The 21,975-nt window shown below is 46.8% G+C and overlaps 1 protein-coding gene across 10 annotated transcripts in view; it reads right to left on the minus strand.

Moving 5' to 3' along the window:
- PKNOX2 (PBX/knotted 1 homeobox 2) overlaps positions 1 to 21,975 on the minus strand; it is a 500,974-nt gene that overhangs the window by 50,270 nt on the left and 428,729 nt on the right. For all 10 annotated transcript variants that reach the window (XM_088481784.1, XM_088481789.1, XM_088481785.1 and 7 more), the window contains 2 exons: positions 7,740 to 7,872; positions 4,332 to 4,429 (listed from right to left, as the gene is read on the minus strand). In XM_088481784.1, the coding sequence (XP_088337910.1) occupies positions 4,332 to 4,429; positions 7,740 to 7,872 (231 nt within the window). The remainder of the gene's footprint in view (positions 1 to 4,331; positions 4,430 to 7,739; positions 7,873 to 21,975) is intronic.

The raw sequence follows: 21,975 nt of genomic DNA on the forward strand, positions 1-21,975 counted from the left end.
AATCTCTCCAGTGAGGGATATATTTTGGCTAAACCTTTTATTTCCAGGTTACAGGTCCTTGGAGAGTGAAAACGATTTTACTCAGGCTGACTCCACCATCTCAAAAGCGTCCCTCCAGACCTGCAAAATTGCTCTGCAAATTGCAAATGCAATCTGCAGAGATACAAAATAAGTCCCACATTCAGAGCAAAACTCATCTATTGCTGAATATAGCTGCCTGACCATTCTGGCAGACTCTGGCCAAAGAGGAGATGCTACTACTGGAGAAATACACCTGATGCACTGTCCAGGTTCTGGGAAGTTATCAACGATGACCATAGCTTGTACCAAACAGTCGCATACCACAGAAATAGGCCTGGCCAACATGTGGCTCTCCAACTTTTGTGAAACTACAAGTCCCAGGATACCCTCCATTGATCAGCTGGTAAAGCATGTTGGGATTTGTAGTTTCACAACAGTTCAAATGACCAGTGTTCCAGCCACCAGAGGACCTGCAATGTCACAGATGCAGCCAGGATAGACCGCTACAAGCTCCAAGTTCCAAGTCATCTCCTGGAGTGCAGTCTCTGGGTTGTATAACGTGAGAAATTCTATAGTAAGTGTTACAGAATTCACCACTTTCCCTTATGATTAGAGAGACACAAATATTTAATTTCTATGCATTCATTGGATACTGTGCAGTCCATTGACACATGTAGCTGAGGCAGATCTTCATTAGCATCCTGGAGTTACTATTCACAGCAACTATACCTTTATGTCACTGGGAGCTGAATCCCCGCACCCCACATATGGCCATCACACTACAATGGACGGTGGCCACTTCCTGCGATCTGGGTCACACCAAAATCTCAATTGGCATTATATAAAGACTGCAGAGGTATGGCTGACTCGCCGCTGCTTCCATGGGCAGGATGCAGGGCACCCCTTGTATCTATGTCTTACATACTAGAAATTGTGTGTCTTGCAGATGCTATTATGTTTAATCTTAGCGTTTATTGTAAGAAACAGATCATTGCAGCGTGATGTAGTTATCAGCATTGTAGCTTTATATTAGGACAATGGAACTATGGCTAGACCGTCGGCTTCCTGACTGCATCCCGGCTAAGGAATCAGTATGAATGACCGCCAGCCCTATGGCCGGAGGTTCAAAACCCGACACAGGAAGACCGGCAGGAGTGAAGATCCCGACAGGGGATTAAGGTAAGTAAAACTAACCATACTCCCCCCCCCCAACCCTCACTCAGGGGTGCCTAACCCTAACCCGTCCCCGCAGCCTAAACAAAAGTCTCCTGGGGGGGGTGCCTAACCCTAAGCTCCCCCCCGGTGTGCCTAACCCTAACCTCCCCCTCTCCTAGCCTAACCCTCCCAGGAGGGGTGCCTAACCCTAAGTACCTCCCTGGGAGCCCATAACCTAACCTTCCACCCCCCGCGGCTGTCCGCACCTTCATTTGGTATGCCGGGCGTCGGGCTCCCGTCGCAGGGATAATGGTAGGGGTCGGGATTTTGACGCCTATCATTAGACCCCTGCCGGGATTTGACAGTCGGGGAGCCGGTGGTCGGCATTTCGACCGTCGGCTTCCTGGCTGCATCCCGGCTAGACAAGTATGAATAGCGCATGGAAATATCGTGTATGAAGGTTTCTGTGATACACAGCTGCATACGGTGATCAGATAGCAAACAGGTGTTTGGCATATGCGTTTGCTATTTTACTGTGCTGAAATGATGGCAATGGTGTTTAGCAGGTATTAGTGTAGTTTGTATGAACATATTGATAGAAGCAATGTGGTTTTTTTTATACATATATTTGTGGCATAGTATAATGTAGAGACACAATTGGCTGTATCAGGAGTTTGATCTTTCCAATATGGTGGACGGCAATGGTCAACACAATGGGCAGCATTCAATACACCCCCCCCCCCCAGTGCATGTTTATACTGTTTATTTATGTGTACCATTGTATGGAGCTTAGACTGTATATGTATCTTATCAAACAACAGGTTCCATGAGGTAAGATGGAGCTGCCAGTCAAAAGATGCTGGGATACACCCTCACCGAGCCACATACACCCCCTCCTCACAATCTGTGTCCACCTCTCTCTGTATCTATCTTTCCCTCTTCCCTCACACAGACACACACAAGTATTTTGAACATATACAGTATGATAAATTGGTTACACTTTGTATGTCTCAAACGAGTAGTAATAAAAAGTTATGAAATAGGCATTTGTACATCTGCTTCACTACTATATGCTTAAAGAAAAAGAGAGAGCGAAAAAGCACACTCCTTACCAGTACGTAATGTCACTACATCCAAATCAGACATCAACAAAACCAGTACCCAAAGGGGTAATATAGCACACAGCTCACACAAGGCAGCAGGAAAATAACACACCTTTCAAAGGACCACCATACGCAAAATACAACCATACCCAAAAAGGACCACCATACGCAAAATACAACCATACCCAAAAAGGACCACCATACCCAAAATACAACCATACCCAAAAAGGACCACCATACCCAAAATACAACCATACACAAAAAGGACCACCATACCCAAAAAGGACCACCATACCCAAAATACAAGCAGTCTTAGAATAAAGAACCTCTTAGTAGCCATAACACTCATCTATGTATAAGTTTGCAAATTATGACAGAACAAAAAAACATTTGGTATTACGTACATATGCATTCAGTGAGGATCAGACATGAGCTGTATCATTGCGATATTAGTCCCTGTGGAATTTTCCCAGTATCACAACTTTTTCTAAAAAAATCTTTATGTCTGACAATCTCCTGAAACTTATGTGCACATTTTAGAGAATGTTTGTAGAAACTTTTCGGGCCCTATTTATCAAAATCTGCCATTTAATTGCGGTTATCCAATGATAATGATTATTATGGCATTGCGAAAATCGAAGTTATCACACGGATGTATAAACATCTGCACGCTGTGACATAAGCTTGCGGTGAAGCTATGTCCCGGCGAATCCTCACCGCAGACTTTTCACAGCATTTTTCGTAAAAAAAATATAGTGAGATAACTCTGTGCATGCGCCCGCCGGCTAGCGCTAAACCCACCCACACACACACACACACACACACTACCCCCTTGCCCCACTGATTACCTGCCCGGTGATTGGTGGGCATTCTCCTCCAGTCAGCTGGCCTCCGTGTTCCTCCTGCACTGTGACCCCGGACAGCTGATGCTGTAAACTGACGGGCCGGTTTACAGCACAGCTGACTGAGGTCACAGTGTAGTGCAGATGCCCGAATGAGAGAGCTCACCGATCACCAGACCCCTGGAAGCAGGTAAGTGTTGTTGTTTTATTTTAAACTATTTTTTTTCCAATGATCAGCTTCTGGTCCAACTACTCCAATTGCTCTTTAATAAATTTATGTGATACTAAAATAATGTGAAGATGGTGTGAAAACTCCCTTTGTCACATTTTTTTAGTAAAAAATAATATTGATAAATAGGCCCCTTTGTAATTTAGTGTATGATATTTAGACAAGGAACAGACATGTTGTGACATTGAAAGGTAATAGCATGTCTATTGTAATCATCAGAAAGCGGGTGAGAAAAGTCGGAATGATGATAAAAGGTGAGATACACCACTTTTACACTAATAGGTGTAACAAAACATTTCAAATAATTCTACCTTTTTGCTGATTAAAATGAGAAATTCTCAGCACTGACTGAAGTTATTAATATGATCCTCAGCATTGTAATTAAAGGGGGGCAGAGGGGGCTGTGTACTGTCCAGCACGGAACTTTTGCTTTTTTTTGCACTAAGAAGAAATTTGGGGTAAACTCTTTAAACCATAATACAAATATACTGCACTCACCTGAACCCCAGTTATAGGGCACACGTCAGATGTTATACTGTGTTGAAGAAGATTTATGGAACCATACCATCCTCAGGGAATCAGCAGAAAATAAAATGTTGCTCTCTTGCTATCTGGTCGTCTCCACCAACTTTGTGTAATGCAGAATACTAATGAGCTGTTGGTGGGGGCAGTTCTGTGAGCTATAAAACCTATGATACTTTGAAACTTGCAAATGACGTGCTCAGTATGTTACAGGAAGGAATTATCAAAGGGGAAGCCTTTTGGCTTGAAAAAGGGCCAAAACCCAGCATCCTAAAAACAGACACCGCTGCTGTAAGTGGGAAGTCTGAGGTTGGTGTTGTCTCACATGAAAAAAAATATATAGTCCACCCAAGAGAGGTAGACCTAAAATATGGGAATGATCCTAAGAACATAACCATATCTGTCAGTGGTAAAAACAAACACACTCAAAAGGACACACAATACTCTATGAAAACTCACCTGAGCATTCTGGATCTGGATTGCTCCCTGTGGGATAGCTTGAGTTACTACTTGTCCCTGGGATGTTACCATGGTAACAGGTTGGTAAAGTGCACCACCTACAAGACACAGGAGGAGAGATACCAAGTGAGGTGAACAAAAATAACCATTAAGTCACATAAACAGACCAAAGTGCTATGATGTCACACACCACTGATGTTATTGTAGCAATGTTCTTATAATAACCGGTAGGTAGGTGCCAGTAGTACCCTCTACTACAGATAAGGATATTAGAAAGCATATTGGAGTCTAATGAGCCTACAGCAATGGTTTCCCAAACTGTGGGGGAGATGTATCAAACCTTCCATAAAATGGACAAGCTGAGAAGTTGCCTATAGCAACCAATCAGCTTCTACCTATCATTTTTAGAATGTACTTGATATATGCTAGGTAGAAGCTGATTGGTTGCTATGGATAACTTCTACAGACTTTAGAAAGTCTGATACATTTCCCCCTGTGTGCCGCTACCCTAAGGCTTCACAGCCCACTTGCAGATGTGATCCAGTGGGGTGGTGTGGTCCCAAATCAAATAATTTAGGGCAGCATATTTGTAGCCTTAGAGAGGCAGTGCACAGCAATTACACAGGTTGCACTGCTGAGTGTGTTCTGTGCACCACCACTCGTTCTTGCACCTTCCCTCTTCCTCCACATAATGCTGGACTCCAGGCAGAAGGCAGACCCCAATGTAAGCATGGTCACCTCTTCTCCACTGCTTCCTTTCCCATAATGCTTCCCATCCTGTGTCTGTCGACATCTTTGTGTTAGTCCCTCTGTCTTCAATCCGTGTGTATACTTCTCTCTGTTTACTTGGCTTTCCATTTCCCCCATGTGTGCCTCTCTGCCCCCCCATCCCATCTGTCCCCTTCTTTTTCTCCCATCAGATCACTCAACCCACTGTCCATTTGCACCACAACTCCTCCGCCCTCATCTGCTACTTCTCCTCTATAAGCTCTTATCTCCTCCTCTTCTGCTCAATAGGCAAAACCAATGCTAGTGACCAGGGCTGCCGAGACTGCCGGCAGGGCCCAGATACTGAAGGGGTGTGGTCAACTTTTTGAGGCTTGGTCACATCCACTCCGGAAAAAATAATCCAGTGCGCTACACAGCGGGACATTTGTCACCTTCAGCAGCTGGCCCGAGCCTCCGTTGGGCCCCTTGAAAAGGCCCAGGCCTAGGTAATTAGTACCCAGTCCCCCACTCTTGGCACACCTGCTAGAGACTACAGATCAGAGGGACAAACACAAGTGCAACCATGTACACCAACACTGTAAGCATATCTCCCTTATTGTAATAAGTTTTGCAGTTTCTAGAGCACCGCGATCCGAGATAGTTTGTGAACCACTGCCGTATAACCTTGAACTTTATAATGTTGGAGAACGGCACAGTGACTTCTGAGATCCTTATAATGTAAGCTAGGGAACAAATTAGAACATATATTTTTTTATATCAATAACATTTTGTAGCAAAGTGGAGTTTTTCTGCAGGTCAGTGCAAACACACACAATCCATTGAGGACAGCCTTCAGTACGGTATACAGTGCTAGCGTTGTGGCTAGCAATGGGTTAACACAGCAGCAAGTTTTTCCCACTTGGAGAATTTAGCCAGGCAAAAAAAAACAAAAAACAAGTTCTGGACCAACCAAAAATGACTCATTGTACGTTGCCCACAGTCTCATCCCTTCCAGTTATTTAGAATAAATAATAAATAGTGTGCAGCGAATGTTTATTCCGATTCTGCCGTTTATCTCCAACTTGCGCCTCTGTGTGGGAAGGCCGAGTGACGCTCAGCAATCCATACTGATGGAATGGAGAGAGATATTAGACAGGGGACATATACGGGACACACCCCAGGGACATGTCGCGTTATCGCTTTTACTATGCTGCATTTACTTAACATGACTCATAATCAAGTAGTAATTTCCCTCTACAGAAAGCAAAATTAGCAAACACAGTATCACTAAACCCGCAGCTGCTTGACATGTATCCCGTTTGCTTGCACGGAAGATATTGAGACTGTAAATGCAGCCATTATGGTACAAAAAAGTGGTCTCGGAGGGGTTAAAATGTTCCCTGAGGGATCCAGATCTCGCGTTCATGAATAATGCATCCACATTGAGAGATGTTAGTATCATTTTTCACATGAGGCCTCCTTTCCTCCAGGAGTACGAAAACAGTAAAGAGAGAAAATATTGCGCGGAGACGACAGTCACTCACAGCCAAGACAAGAGGCAGATAAACTTTTACTGATGGAGGCCTGAGACGCCGTCACCCAGGACCCACACTCTAAGCCCAGAGGCGCCGTTACCCGAGCCCAGAGGCGCTGTCACCCAGAGCCCAGAGGCGCCGTCACCCAGGACCCACACTCTGAGCCCAGAGGCGCCGTCACCCCGAGGCGCCATCACCCAGGACCCACACTGAGCCCAGAGGCACCGTCACCCCGAGGCACCATCACCCTGAACCCACACTCTGAGCCTAGAGGCACCGCCACCCAGAACCCACTCTCTGAGCGCTGAGAAGCCGTGACCCAGGACCCACACTCTGAGCCCAGAGGCGCCGTCACCCCGAGGCGCCATCACCCAGGACCCACACTGAGCCCAGAGGCACCGTCACCCTGAACCCACACTCTGAGCGCTGAGAAGCCGTGACCCAGGACCCACACTCTGAGCGCTGAGAAGCCGTCACCCCGAGCCCAGAGGCGCCCTTGCTTAGAACCCACACTCTGAGCCCAGAAGCGCTGTCGCCCAGAACCCATACACTGAGCCCAGAAGCGCAGTCCCTCAGAACCCATACTCTGAGCCCAGAGGCGCCGTCACCCCGAGCCCAGAGGCGCCGTCACCCACGAGCAGCTGTCACCCTGAGCCCAGAGGCGCAGTCACCCTGAACCCACACACGGAGCCCAGAGGCGCAATCACCCAGAACCCACACACTGAGCTCAGAGGCGCAGTCGCCCAGAACCCACACACTGAGCCCAGAGGCGCCGTCGCCCAGAACCCACACTCTGAGCCCAGAGGCGCTGTCACCCAGAGGTGCTGTTACCCACAACACAAAAGGCAGAAAATGTATGACTGACAAAGCCCATAGGTTCTGCAACAGATAGAGCCCATGGCCACTGCATCTGACAGAGGCCACGAAATCTGCACAAAGTAACAGAGCCCACAGATACCGTTACACATAGACCCTTAGATGCCACCACCGACAGTGCCCACTGATGCATATGTAAAGGCCCGTTTATTTTCTCAATCTCTTATTATAGAGAAGAACGCATGTACAGACCAGGCTACCTGTACACGCACATTTTAGTGTCATATAGTATATGCTATATTTGCAGCCCCAGCAGTACAATATGTCATTTCAGAGTCACATTTCCCACCTGTCACAACCTGCGACGAGTTGACTGTGGTCATGGCGAGACTGTTTTGCTGTAAAGCGGAGGACGGCACAACAATTCCTTGCGGGTTATTGGATAAAGCCGTCATTGAGTTGGGAGAGCTCTGCAACAGATCCTAAAATGACAAGAGAAAGAGATTTCCAAGGATCCCACAGTGAGAAACTGCCTACAAGTTTAGGAATAATCCCGTACATTACTGTATAATGACATGATACAGATACACCCTGGGTTATTTAAGCATACAACCTCTCATGTACCTCACTGGCACCCCTGTGTGGCCCAAACTGTTCAAGGCACCAGGGGAAATGAGGTGTGTAGTAAACCCAGCTACTGAAAGGAGGAAACACCCCTTATCCGTGCAGGATCCACATTCACCATCACATACTAAAGGTGTATAGGATTATTGTGCCCGTCTTCACTGCCAGCGCTGATACCTCTCACCTCTCCCAGTAGTCACCACTGGCAGCGCTGATACCTCTCACCTCTCCCAGTAGTCACCACTGGCAGCGCTGATACCTCTCACCTCTCCCAGTAGTCACCACTGGCAGCGCTGATACCTCTCACCTCTCCCAGTAGTCACCACTGGTAGCGCTGATACCTCTCACCTCTCCCAGTAGTCACCACTGGCAGCGCTGATACCTCTCACCTCTCCCAGTAGTCACCACTGGCAGCGCTGATACCTCTCACCTCTCCCAGTAGTCACCACTGGCAGCGCTGATACCTCTCACCTCTCCCAGTAGTCACCACTGGCAGCGCTGATACCTCTCACCTCTCCCAGTAGTCACCACTGGCAGCGCTGATACCTCTCACCTCTCCCAGTAGTCACGACTGGCAGCGCTGATACCTCTCACCTCTCCCAGTAGTCACCACTGGCAGCGCTGATACCTCTCACCTCTCCCAGTAGTCACCACTGGCAGCGCTGATACCTCTCACCTCTCCCAGTAGTCACCACTGGCAGCGCTGATACCTCTCACCTCTCCCAGTAGTCACCACTGGCAGCGCTGATACCTCTCACCTCTCCCAGTAGTCACCACTGGCAGCGCTGATACCTCTCACCTCTCCCAGTAGTCACGACTGGCAGCGCTGATACCTCTCACCTCTCCCAGTAGTCACCACTGGCAGCGCTGATACCTCTCACCTCTCCCAGTAGTCACCACTGGCAGCGCTGATACCTCTCACCTCTCCCAGTAGTCACGACTGGCAGCGCTGATACCTCTCACCTCTCCCAGTAGTCACCACTGGCAGCGCTGATACCTCTCACCTCTCCCAGTAGTCACCACTGGCAGCGCTGATACCTCTCACCTCTCCCAGTAGTCACCACTGGCAGCGCTGATACCTCTCACCTCTCCCAGTAGTCACCACTGGCAGCGCTGATACCTCTCACCTCTCCCAGTAGTCACGACTGGCAGCGCTGATACCTCTCACCTCTCCCAGTAGTCACCACTGGCAGCGCTGATACCTCTCACCTCTCCCAGTAGTCACCACTGGCAGTAAGCAGCTGGAGCCTGGTATTGATAAGGATACAGAGGAGCTGCGCTGAACTGTAAGTGGTTGTATACAGGTGTACGACTGTGCACATAGGCTCGCCATGTAGTTACAGTAGCTTAGACTCACTTTATAGTGTAAAGTGGTAAGGATTTATCACTCTTATTACTGTACGCAGTATACAGTACCATTACCTGTGAGGTCACGGCAGTAGTGTGATGAGGTAACTCGTTTACAGAAAATGTCACTAGTTACACTGATAATATTTAGCGGTAACAGAAGACATACTGTCATTACAGAGGAACATTCAGCATACTGCACTTAATAGGCAAGTAATAGGGGGGGTCCCACACTAAATAGTTAATAGGCACAGTAATATTAGCAATCTCTTTCTGTCTGTAACGTTTTCTCACATCAAAGCTGCACAGTGACAATTTCTTCACATTTAATGACACACATGAAATGCCAATATGCTGTAACTGTACAACACGGCGAGGTATGGGCTTCATATCATTGGTGGGCTCTAGGTCACCAGATTCAGCTATCACCATCTGTAACGCAGCATGAGCTGTCATTCCTAATAGGGAATTACATTTCTTAACCCTTTGTACTCATCAGCAATGATCCCTGGCACTGAGGTATCATCACTTAAATTTTTATTTTTAATGCCGGAACGGACGAAATTGCTGATTTTTGCTTAATCCAATCCAACACGGCATGGTCGTTTTATATCAGACTACCAGAAATGACACATTTGCTGAACTACAGTGAGAAAAAAAAATAGGGAGTGTGGAAAGTATTTTCATACTTCAAACATATGCCAAGCAATTGTTATCTTACGTAACACGTCACGGAGCAAACAGCAAAGTCTGCCACCAACACTAAAATCTACAGGCATATTCGGAATAGGCAGAGCCATATCCATACAGGCAGCGCCATATCCATACAGGCAGAGCCATATCCATACAGGAAGAGCCATATCCATACAGGAAGAGCCATATCCATACAGGCAGCGCCATATCCATACAGGCAGCGCCATATTCATACAGGAAGAGCCATATCCATACAGGAAGAGCCATATCCATACAGGCAGCACCATATCCATACAGGAAGAGCCATATCCATACAGGCAGCGCCATATCCATACAGGAAGAGCCATATCCATACAGGCAGCACCATATCCATACAGGCAGCGCCATATCCATACAGGCAGCGCCATATCCATACAGGCAGCACCATATCCATACAGGAAGAGCCATATCCATACAGGCAGCGCCATATCCATACAGGCAGCGCCATATCCATACAGGAAGAGCCATATCCATACAGGCAGCACCATATCCATACAGGAAGAGCCATATCCATACAGGCAGCGCCATATCCATACAGGCAGCGCCATATCCATACAGGCAGCGCCATATCCATACAGGCAGCACCATATCCATACAGGAAGAGCCATATCCATACAGGCAGCACCATATCCATACAGGCAGCGCCATATCCATACAGGCAGCACCATATCCATACAGGAAGAGCCATATCCATACAGGCAGCACCATATCCATACAGGCAGCACCATATCCGTACAGGCAGCACCATATCCGTACAGGCGGCGCCACATCCGTACAGGCAGCACCATATCCATACAGGAAGAGCCATATCCATACAGGCAGCACCATATCCATACAGGAAGAGCCATATCCATACAGGCAGCGCCATATCCATACAGGCAGCGCCATATCCATACAGGCAGCGCCATATCCATACAGGCAGCACCATATCCATACAGGAAGAGCCATATCCATACAGGCAGCACCATATCCATACAGGCAGCACCATATCCATACAGGAAGAGCCATATCCATACAGGCAGCACCATATCCATACAGGCAGCACCATATCCATACAGGTAGCACCATATCCATACAGGAAGAGCCATATCCATACAGGCAGCACCATATCCATACAGGCAGCACCATATCCATACAGGAAGAGCCATATCCATACAGGCAGCACCATATCCATACAGGCAGCACCATATCCATACAGGAAGAGCCATATCCATACAGGCAGCACCATATCCATACAGGCAGCACCATATCCATACAGGAAGAGCCATATCCATACAGGCAGCACCATATCCATACAGGCAGCACCATATCCATACAGGAAGAGCCATACCCATACAGGCAGCACCATATCCATACAGGCAGCACCATATCCGTACAGGCGGCGCCACATCCGTACAGGCGGCACCATATCCATACAGGAAGAGCCATATCCATACAGGCAGCGCCATATCCATACAGGAAGAGCCATATCCATACAGGCAGCGCCATATCCATACAGGCAGCGCCATATCCATACAGGCAGCGCCATATCCATACAGGCAGCGCCATATCCATACAGGCAGCACCATATCCATACAGGAAGAGCCATATCCATACAGGCAGCACCATATCCATACAGGCAGCACCATATCCATACAGGCAGCGCCATATCCATACAGGAAGAGCCATATCCATACAGGCAGCGCCATATCCATACAGGCAGCACCATATCCATACAGGAAGAGCCATATCCATACAGGCAGCACCATATCCATACAGGCAGCGCCATATCCATACAGGCAGCACCATATCCATACAGGAAGAGCCATATCCATACAGGCAGCACCATATCCATACAGGCAGCACCATATCCATACAGGCAGCACCATATCCGTACAGGCGGCGCCACATCCGTACAGGCAGCACCATATCCGTACAGGAAGAGCCATATCCATACAGGCAGCACCATATCCATACAGGAAGAGCCATATCCATACAGGCAGCGCCATATCCATACAGGCAGCGCCATATCCATACAGGCAGCGCCATATCCATACAGGAAGAGCCATATCCATACAGGCAGCACCATATCCATACAGGCAGCACCATATCCATACAGGAAGAGCCATATCCATACAGGCAGAGCCATATCCATACAGGCAGCGCCATATCCATACAGGCAGCGCCATATCCATACAGGAAGAGCCATATCCATACAGGCAGCACCATATCCATACAGGCAGCACCATATCCATACAGGCAGCACCATATCCGTACAGGCGGCGCGGAGCCATATCCCTACAGGCGGAGCCATATCCCTACAGGCGGCGCCATATCCATACAGGCGGCTCCATATCCCTACAGGCGGCTCCATATCCCTACAGGCGGCGCCATATCCATGCAGGCAGCGCCATATCCATGCAGGCAGAGCCATATCCATACAGGCAGAGCCATATCCATACAGGCAGAGCCATATCCATACAGGCAGAGCCATATCCATACATGTTTTTTTCCCACCCTCTGCAGTCGGCCAATGACCGCCACCTTTCCTCCACTCAGGTAACCACTTTGTTCTCCTGCATACAAGATTTCTCCCATGCTGCCCGGCATCACTGGAATGATCTCTCTCATTTTATCATGCTATTCGCTAGCCTCAATAGTTTTAAACAGTCATTGAAAACATACTAATCCACCACTTAACCACTTCACCATAAATATACCTGACACTTTGTCATCCTTCATCTCTCCCAACTCTCGCTCACCTCATGTGTCAACCGTCTCTCTGCCCCCTTCCCTCTGGATTGTAAACTGTATGGAGCAGGGCCCTCTTCTCTCCTGTTTCTCATTACCTACAAGTCATACTCACAGACTACAGCTGCACCTCCTCTCGTCACCCCTCACACCTCTTTCACTGAGACGATATGTCGCTCAGTGCAGGCACCCTCCTTCATCCCAGAACATGCACAATCTGATGATCGCGTCAGGTTAGCCTGCACGTTCAGGCGATGACACATGCCGACAACGACCAGCGGGACCGAGCATTGCTGGTCATTGCCGGCAACTTACTGTACGATAAATGAACTATAACGATGTCGTAATTGTTCAATCGCATTCTCGTCTAGTGGATACGTGATGTGTGCAGAGCAATATCTGGTGTTAAAACTAATATGCAGAGCCATATTTTGTGCTAAAAGTAGTAGGGTCAGCTAGATGTCGAAAATATGGAGAATGGAAATTACAAAATATAATACGTATAAAAGTTAATCAAAAAGTATGTAGTAGTCCTGCCTGCCTACTCTCATCTGTATTCACCCACATGCACAATAATCTGTGTATTTAAATCAGGGATGGGGAACCACAGGCCCGGGGGCCGTATAAGACCCGTGGAATCATTTGGTCTGGCCCTTGGAGCTTTTTTCTGTTAGCCTCATCTGGCTAGCAGGGTGCCTAGAATCTATGCAGCAGTGCCACCTGGAGCGCCCTTACGATGCTTCAGACAGTCATACCGCTGCCCTTACAGATCCTGAGGATGCGCCGGGCATTGCTGTAATCACAGGCGATTGTGGACCCGGCAACGTGTTATGTTACACGGAGGGGGCGTGAACTGCACCAGGCCCGCAAATAATGTTATATTTCTTAAAATTGCCCTCTGCAGAAAAAAGGTTCCCCACTCCTGATTTAAACGTATGTGATTTAATGATGTGCTTGTAATTGGTATTACTTGTTCTGTGAATATTCCTTAGGGTAGTATAGTTTATTGAGCATGTGTTTACTAGACACAGTGTAATGTATCTGCTTTGATCAGCTGACCATTTGAGTTCAGCTGTAATTAGCCATAATCAGACAAACTATTTCTTTAGAATCAGTAGGGTCAGCTAGATGTGGAAAATACAAAGTGTGGAAAGTACAAAGTGTGATATGCAGAACAGTTAATCAAACCGATGAACAAACACTGAACAACAAGTGAGACCAGAAAATATTAAATCGTTGTCATTGATTTATTGTGTTGGCTGAACATGGTTAGGATTACGAGAGGCACTAACAAAACTCTTAGAGCTATGGACCTCATTCAGAGCCGCTCGCTAGATGCAATCGCTCGCATCCAGTGTATGCAAATTTTTCAAAGTGACGCCATGGGATGCGATCGCTCTTCCAAGGCATAAGCACACCCACTTTGGCTGTGCGAGCGATCGCTCTATGTATGCCGACACCCATTAGCCTATGTATGGACGCCCACTAGCGCACGTCATCTCCAGGATGTGTATTAAAACATTGGTACATCAAACACCATCGGTAGCGATCGCAGCGCTTGTGGTTGCCTTACCCTGCCACAAGCACTGTGAGGACTTCAGTGTAAAAAAACAAGCATGTGTCATGTACTATGACGCTGCCTGTTAATTATGCATGCCTTAAAAACGGTGTTGAAACACTCAGGCACGCCTGCGTTCGCACCTCCAATCCCCCGTTATTAGTGTCCTGCCCCTGTTACCACCCACAAACGGCCTCTCCTGTCACTTATTTCACTGGGCTGTCTTTGCTGGGCGAGCGAGCGGGCTGCGATCGCACAGAGTAGTTCGCGCACTCGCAAAACGAAGCTTACACATGTGCGCTCACAAGCCATCGGGCCGCTTGCAAGTGGCTCTGAATGAGGTCCTATATGTGCAAATGCTTGGAGCTTTGGATATAAAATTTCAGAACTGCAATAATGACAATTGGTGATCGGGATATTGTGGCTATTACGGAGTCATATCCTGGATACTCTCATCACTGCACCTCGGTGACCTGTCCCTGAGTATCTATCCACATACCCTTTCCCCCACTCTTACCATAACACTAATACCCAAAAATCCTTAACCCCCGTCCCTAAGAAATCTTTAACCCTTTTACCTTAACACAACCTTAACCAACGACTAACAAACCCTTAACCCTAATATCCTAACTTCCTAGCACTAACCCCTAACTCTAATACCGTACCACTAATACCCAAACAATCTATAACCACTAACAACCTACCTTAACCCCCAACACTAACCTAACCCATCCCTAAACCAAAAAGGGCAGACTAGATGAGCCATATGGTTCTTATCTGCCGTCAAATTCTCTGTTTCTATATTTCGTGCTGAAACTAATGTGTAGATCTGGTGGCCATACAACTCTGGGAGGCCAAATCTTGTATCAAGCCAATGTACAAGGTCAGAGTTGATTAGCATTCCTGCTAGACTGTTTCTGCGGGGCGCCGCACCCTGCTCTATGAAGGGCAGAATGCATCCTGGCCTCCAGCGCGGCACCCCTATGAAACAGCCTGCGGGTTCTGTCCTCCAGCCGCAGAGTCCCACGGGTGGGGAAACCGGCAGAGCAGCGGTCACCGCCGGTGAATGGACGCCGGGCGCATGCGTCTGGCATCCATTCACAGTGACCGAGGCACTTGTTGGCTGCCCGGAATGTCCGTAAGTGCCGGGCACGCCACCAAGAGTGCCGAAAAGGGGACGCGTCATAAAGACACGCCCCCTTTTTCGGATGCGCGCAGATGTGCCCTGGCTCTAGGTTCGGCAACCTGCCTGCCGCTGGACCTAGAGTGAGCACTAGTTGATGGCATACAAATAACTGGATTGCCTGATTCAGCAAGGAACGCATTTGCTTATATGCACGCAATCGGCCAATTAATTCGCATTGCACATGCATCGCAGTGCACATGGACAAACCGGTCGCTGAGATCGGGACTGCGATCGCAGAGGATATGCAAACCCACGGCAGAGTGAATGACAGGAAGCGCAGTTTGTGGGTGGTGACTTGGGGGGGTTTCGGGCGAACGCAGGCGTGCCAGTGCGTTTGAACGCCGTTGCAGGGGTGTGAATAAATTAGCCACTGCGATACCAGATGCCACCTGAGGTCTCATAGCGTGCCCTGAGGAAAGAAATTCCTGAGTAAGGTCTGACCTGCATTAACTGTGCATATGGGTCCAATGTTACCGATTGTTTCTCTATGTTGGCCAAGTATACGGATGTGAGTAAGGGGAAGAGGGCATCATTATGTCAGGCTGCGATCGCAATGCGAATGCAAACATTTACATATCACCGCCGATATTAGCAACTACGTTGCGTGCGTATAAGCAGAATATCGATCTGCAGTGAATCAGGCAGTGTAGGATAGGAGTGAGAACAGCTATTAGACAATGCCTGCTTCATCCGATAACTGAGGCTCAGTGTAGGTTAGGAGTGAGAACAGCTATTAGACAATGCCAGCTTCATCCAATAACTGAGGCTCAGTGTAGGATAGAAGTGAGAACAGCTATTAAACAATGCCAGCTTCATCTAATAACTAAGGCTCAGTGTAGGATAGAAGTGAGAACAGCTATTAGACAACGCCTGCTTCATCCAATAACTGAGGCTCAGTGTAGGATAGAAGTGAGAACAGCTATTAAACAATGCCAGCTTCATCTAATAACTAAGGCTCAGTGTAGGATAGAAGTGAGAACAGCTATTAAACAATGCCTGATTCATCCAATAACTGAGGCTCAGTGTAGGATAGGAGTGACAACAGCTATTAGACAACGCCTGCTTCATCCAATAACTGAGACTCAGTGTAGGATAGGAGTGACAACAGCTATTGGACAATGCCAGCATCATCCAATAACTGAGGCTCAGTGTAGGATAAGAGTGAGAACAGCTATTAGACAATGCCTGCTTCATCCAATAACTGAGGCTCAGTGTAGGATAAGAGTGAGAACAGCTATTAGACAATGCCAGCATCATCCAATAACTGAGACTCAGTGTAGGATAAGAGTGAGAGCAGCTATTAGACAATGCCTGCTTCATCCAATAACTGAGACTCAGTGTAGGATAGGAGTGACAACAGCTATTGGACAATGCCAGCATCATCCAATAACTGAGGCTCAGTGTAGGATAAGAGTGAGAACAGCTATTAGACAATGCCAGTTTCATCCAATAACTGAGCCTCAGTGTAGGATAGGAGTGAGAAAAGCTATTAGACAATGCCAGCATCATCCAATAACTGAGACTCAGTGTAGGATAAGAGTGAGAGCAGCTATTAGACAATGCCTGCTTCATCCAATAACTGAGGCTCAGAGTAGGATAGGAGTGAGAACAGCTATTAGACAATGCCAGCTCCATCCAATAACTAAGGCTCAGTGTAGGATAGGAGTGAGAACAGCTATTAGACAATGCCAGCTTCATCCAATAACTAAGGCTCAGTGTAGGATAGGAGTGAGAACAGCTATTAGACAATGCCTGCTTCATCCAATAACTGAGACTCAGTGTAGGATAGGATTGAGAACAGCTATTAGACAATGCCTGCTTCATCCAATAACTGAGGCTCAGTGTAGGATAGGAGTGAGAACAGCTATTAGACAATGTCTGCTTCATCCAATAACTGAGGCTCAGTGTAGGATAGGAGTGAGAACAGCTATTAGGCAATGCCAGCTTCATCCAATAACTGAGGCTCAGTGTAGGATAGGAGTGAGAACAGTTATTAGAAAATACCAGCTTCATCCAATAACTGAGGCACAGTGTAGGATAGGAGTGAGAACAGCTATTAGACAATACCAGCTTCATCCAATAACTGAGGCTCAGTGTAGGATAGGAGTGAGAACAGCTATTAGACAATGCCTGCTTCATCCAATAACTGAGGCTCAGTGTAGGATAGGAGTGAGAACAGTTACTAAACAATGCCAGCTTCATCCAATAACTGAGGCTCAGTGTAGGATAGGAGTGAGAACAGCTATTAGACAATGCCAGCTTCATCCAATAACTGAGGCTCAGTGTAGGATAGAAGTGAGAACAGCTATTAAACAATGCCAGCTTCATCTAATAACTAAGGCTCAGTGTAGGATAGAAGTGAGAACAGCTATTAGACAACGCCTGCTTCATCCAATAACTGAGGCTCAGTGTAGGATAGAAGTGAGAACAGCTATTAAACAATGCCAGCTTCATCTAATAACTAAGGCTCAGTGTAGGATAGAAGTGAGAACAGCTATTAAACAATGCCTGATTCATCCAATAACTGAGGCTCAGTGTAGGATAGGAGTGACAACAGCTATTAGACAACGCCTGCTTCATCCAATAACTGAGACTCAGTGTAGGATAGGAGTGACAACAGCTATTGGACAATGCCAGCATCATCCAATAACTGAGGCTCAGTGTAGGATAAGAGTGAGAACAGCTATTAGACAATGCCTGCTTCATCCAATAACTGAGGCTCAGTGTAGGATAAGAGTGAGAACAGCTATTAGACAATGCCAGCATCATCCAATAACTGAGACTCAGCGTAGGATAAGAGTGAGAGCAGCTATTAGACAATGCCTGCTTCATCCAATAACTGAGACTCAGTGTAGGATAGGAGTGACAACAGCTATTGGACAATGCCAGCATCATCCAATAACTGAGGCTCAGTGTAGGATAAGAGTGAGAACAGCTATTAGACAATGCCAGTTTCATCCAATAACTGAGCCTCAGTGTAGGATAGGAGTGAGAAAAGCTATTAGACAATGCCAGCATCATCCAATAACTGAGACTCAGTGTAGGATAAGAGTGAGAGCAGCTATTAGACAATGCCTGCTTCATCCAATAACTGAGGCTCAGAGTAGGATAGGAGTGAGAACAGCTATTAGACAATGCCAGCTCCATCCAATAACTAAGGCTCAGTGTAGGATAGGAGTGAGAACAGCTATTAGACAATGCCAGCTTCATCCAATAACTAAGGCTCAGTGTAGGATAGGAGTGAGAACAGCTATTAGACAATGCCTGCTTCATCCAATAACTGAGACTCAGTGTAGGATAGGATTGAGAACAGCTATTAGACAATGCCTGCTTCATCCAATAACTGAGGCTCAGTGTAGGATAGGAGTGAGAACAGCTATTAGACAATGTCTGCTTCATCCAATAACTGAGGCTCAGTGTAGGATAGGAGTGAGAACAGCTATTAGGCAATGCCAGCTTCATCCAATAACTGAGGCTCAGTGTAGGATAGGAGTGAGAACAGTTATTAGAAAATACCAGCTTCATCCAATAACTGAGGCACAGTGTAGGATAGGAGTGAGAACAGCTATTAGACAATACCAGCTTCATCCAATAACTGAGGCTCAGTGTAGGATAGGAGTGAGAACAGCTATTAGACAATGCCTGCTTCATCCAATAACTGAGGCTCAGTGTAGGATAGGAGTGAGAACAGTTACTAAACAATGCCAGCTTCATCCAATAACTGAGGCTCAGTGTAGGATAGGAGTGAGAACAGCTATTAGACAATGCCAGCTTCATCCGATAATTGAGGCTCAGTGTAGGATAGGAGTGAGAACAGCTATTAGACAATGCCTGCTTCATCCAATAACTGAGGCTCAGAGTAGGATAGGAGTGAAAACAGCTATTAGACAATGCCAGCTTCATCCAATAATTGAGGCTCAGTGTAGGATAGGAGTGAGAACAGCTATTAGGCAATGCCAGCTTCATCCAATAACTGAGGCTCAGTGTAGGATAGGAGTGAGAACAGTTATTAGAAAATACCAGCTTCATCCAATAACTGAGGCACAGTGTAGGATAGGAGTGAGAACAGCTATTAGACAATACCAGCTTCATCCAATAACTGAGGCTCAGTGTAGGATAGGAGTGAGGACAGCTATTAGACAATGCCTGCTTCATCCAATAACTGAGGCTCAGAGTAGGATAGGAGTGAAAACAGCTATTAGACAATGCCTGCTTCATCCAATAACTGAGGCTCAGAGTAAGATAGGAGTGAGAACAGCTATTAAAAAATGCCAGCTTCATCCAATAACTGAGGCTCAGTGTAGGATAGGAGTGAGAACAGCTATTAGACAATGCCAGCTTCATCCAATAACTGAGGCTCAGTGTAGGATAGGAGTGAGAACAGCTATTAGACAATGCCAGCTTCATCCGATAATTGAGGCTCAGTGTAGGATAGGAGTGAGAACAGCTATTAGACAATGCCTGCTTCATCCAATAACTGAGGCTCAGAGTAGGATAGGAGTGAAAACAGCTATTAGACAATGCCAGCTTCATCCAATAATTGAGGCTCAGTGTAGGATAGGAGTGAGAACAGCTATTAGGCAATGCCAGCTTCATCCAATAACTGAGGCTCAGTGTAGGATAGGAGTGAGAACAGTTATTAGAAAATACCAGCTTCATCCAATAACTGAGGCACAGTGTAGGATAGGAGTTAGAACAGCTATTAGACAATACCAGCTTCATCCAATAACTGAGGCTCAGTGTATGATAGGAGTGAGAACAGCTATTAGACAATGCCTGCTTCATCCAATAACTGAGGCTCAGAGTAGGATAGGAGTGAGAACAGCTATTAAACAATGCCAGCTTCATCCAATAACTGAGGCTCAGTGTAGGATAGGATTGAGAACAGCTATTAGACAATGCCAGCTTCATCCGATAATTGAGGCTCAGTGTAGGATAGGAGTGAGAACAGCTATTAAACAATGCCAGCTTCATCCAATAACTGAGGCTCAGTGTAGGATAGGATTGAGAACAGCTATTAAAAAATGCCAGCTTCATCCAATAACTGAGGCTCAGTGTAGGATAGGAGAACAGCTATTAGACAATGCCTGCTTCATCCAATAACTGAGGCTCAGTGTAGGATAGAAGTGAGAACAGCTATTAGACAATGCCTGCTTCATCCAATAACTGAGGCTCAGTGTAGGATAGGAGAACAGCTATTAGACAATGTCTGCTTCATCCAATAACTGAGACTCAGTGTAGGATAGGAGTGAGAACAGCTATTAGACAAGGGGTAGCCAACCTCGGTCCTCGTGAGCTACCAACAGTTCACGTTTTCCAGACCACCTAGCAGGTGCACAGGTGTATTCATTACTAACATATTTGAAAAGATCCACAGGTGGAGCTAATTATAGCACATGTGATTTTGTGAGACCTACAAAACATGCACCATTGGTAGCTCTTGAGGATCAAGGTTGGCTACCACTGTATTAGACAATACCTGCTTAGTCCAATATTTGAGGCTCAGTGTAGGATAGGAGTGAGAACAGCTATTAGACAATGCCTGCTTCATCCAATAACTGAGGCTCAGTGTAGGTTAGGAGTGAGAACAGTTATTAGAAAATACCAGCTTCATCCAATAACTGAGGCTCAGTGTAGAATAGGAGAACAGCTATTAGGCAATGCCTGCTTCATCCAATAACTGAGGCTCAGTGTAGGATAGGAGAACAGCTATTAGACAATGTCTGCTTCATCCAATAACTGAGGCTCAGTGTAGGATAGACGTGAGAACAGCTATTAGACCAGGGGTAGCCAACCTCGGTCCTCGTGAGCTACCAACAGTTCACGTTTTCCAGACCACCTAGCAGGTGCACAGGTGTATTCATTACTAACACATTTGAAAAGATCCACAGGTGGAGCTAATTATATCACTTGTGATTCTGTGAAGAGACCTGCAAAACATGCACCGTTGGTAGCTCTTGAGGACCAGGGTTGGCTACCACTGTATTAGACAATGCCAGCTTCATCCAATAACTGAAGCTCAGAGTAGGATAGGAGTGAGAACAGCTATTAGACAATGCCTGCTTAGTCCAATAACTGAGGCTCAGTGTAGAAGATTTTGCTTGTTTATGTTTAAGCAAGTATTTTAGACCCTTCATTCACCAGGTCACTAGCTGTTGTGCCCAGCATTGCAGGGTTCTTTGTTTCCCTCAGTGTTTCCCCACCTTTCCACCTCTGTGTCCTCTCCACCGTTTGTGCCTCTCTCTCATCTTTGCTCGCTCCCTATCTGTCTCTCTCATCTGTCCCACCAGGCCACCATACCCCTGTATACCTCTCTTTCATCTCTGTCTCCCCCCCAGTCCGTCTCTCTCTCAACCCTCCACCCCGTCTCTCTCTAACATATCTCTGCGCCCACCCATCTCCCTTGTC

Source organism: Taudactylus pleione, unplaced genomic scaffold (genome assembly GCF_031769625.1).
Source record: "Taudactylus pleione unplaced genomic scaffold, aTauple2 ptg000278l, whole genome shotgun sequence".
NCBI lineage: Eukaryota > Metazoa > Chordata > Amphibia > Anura > Myobatrachidae > Taudactylus > Taudactylus pleione.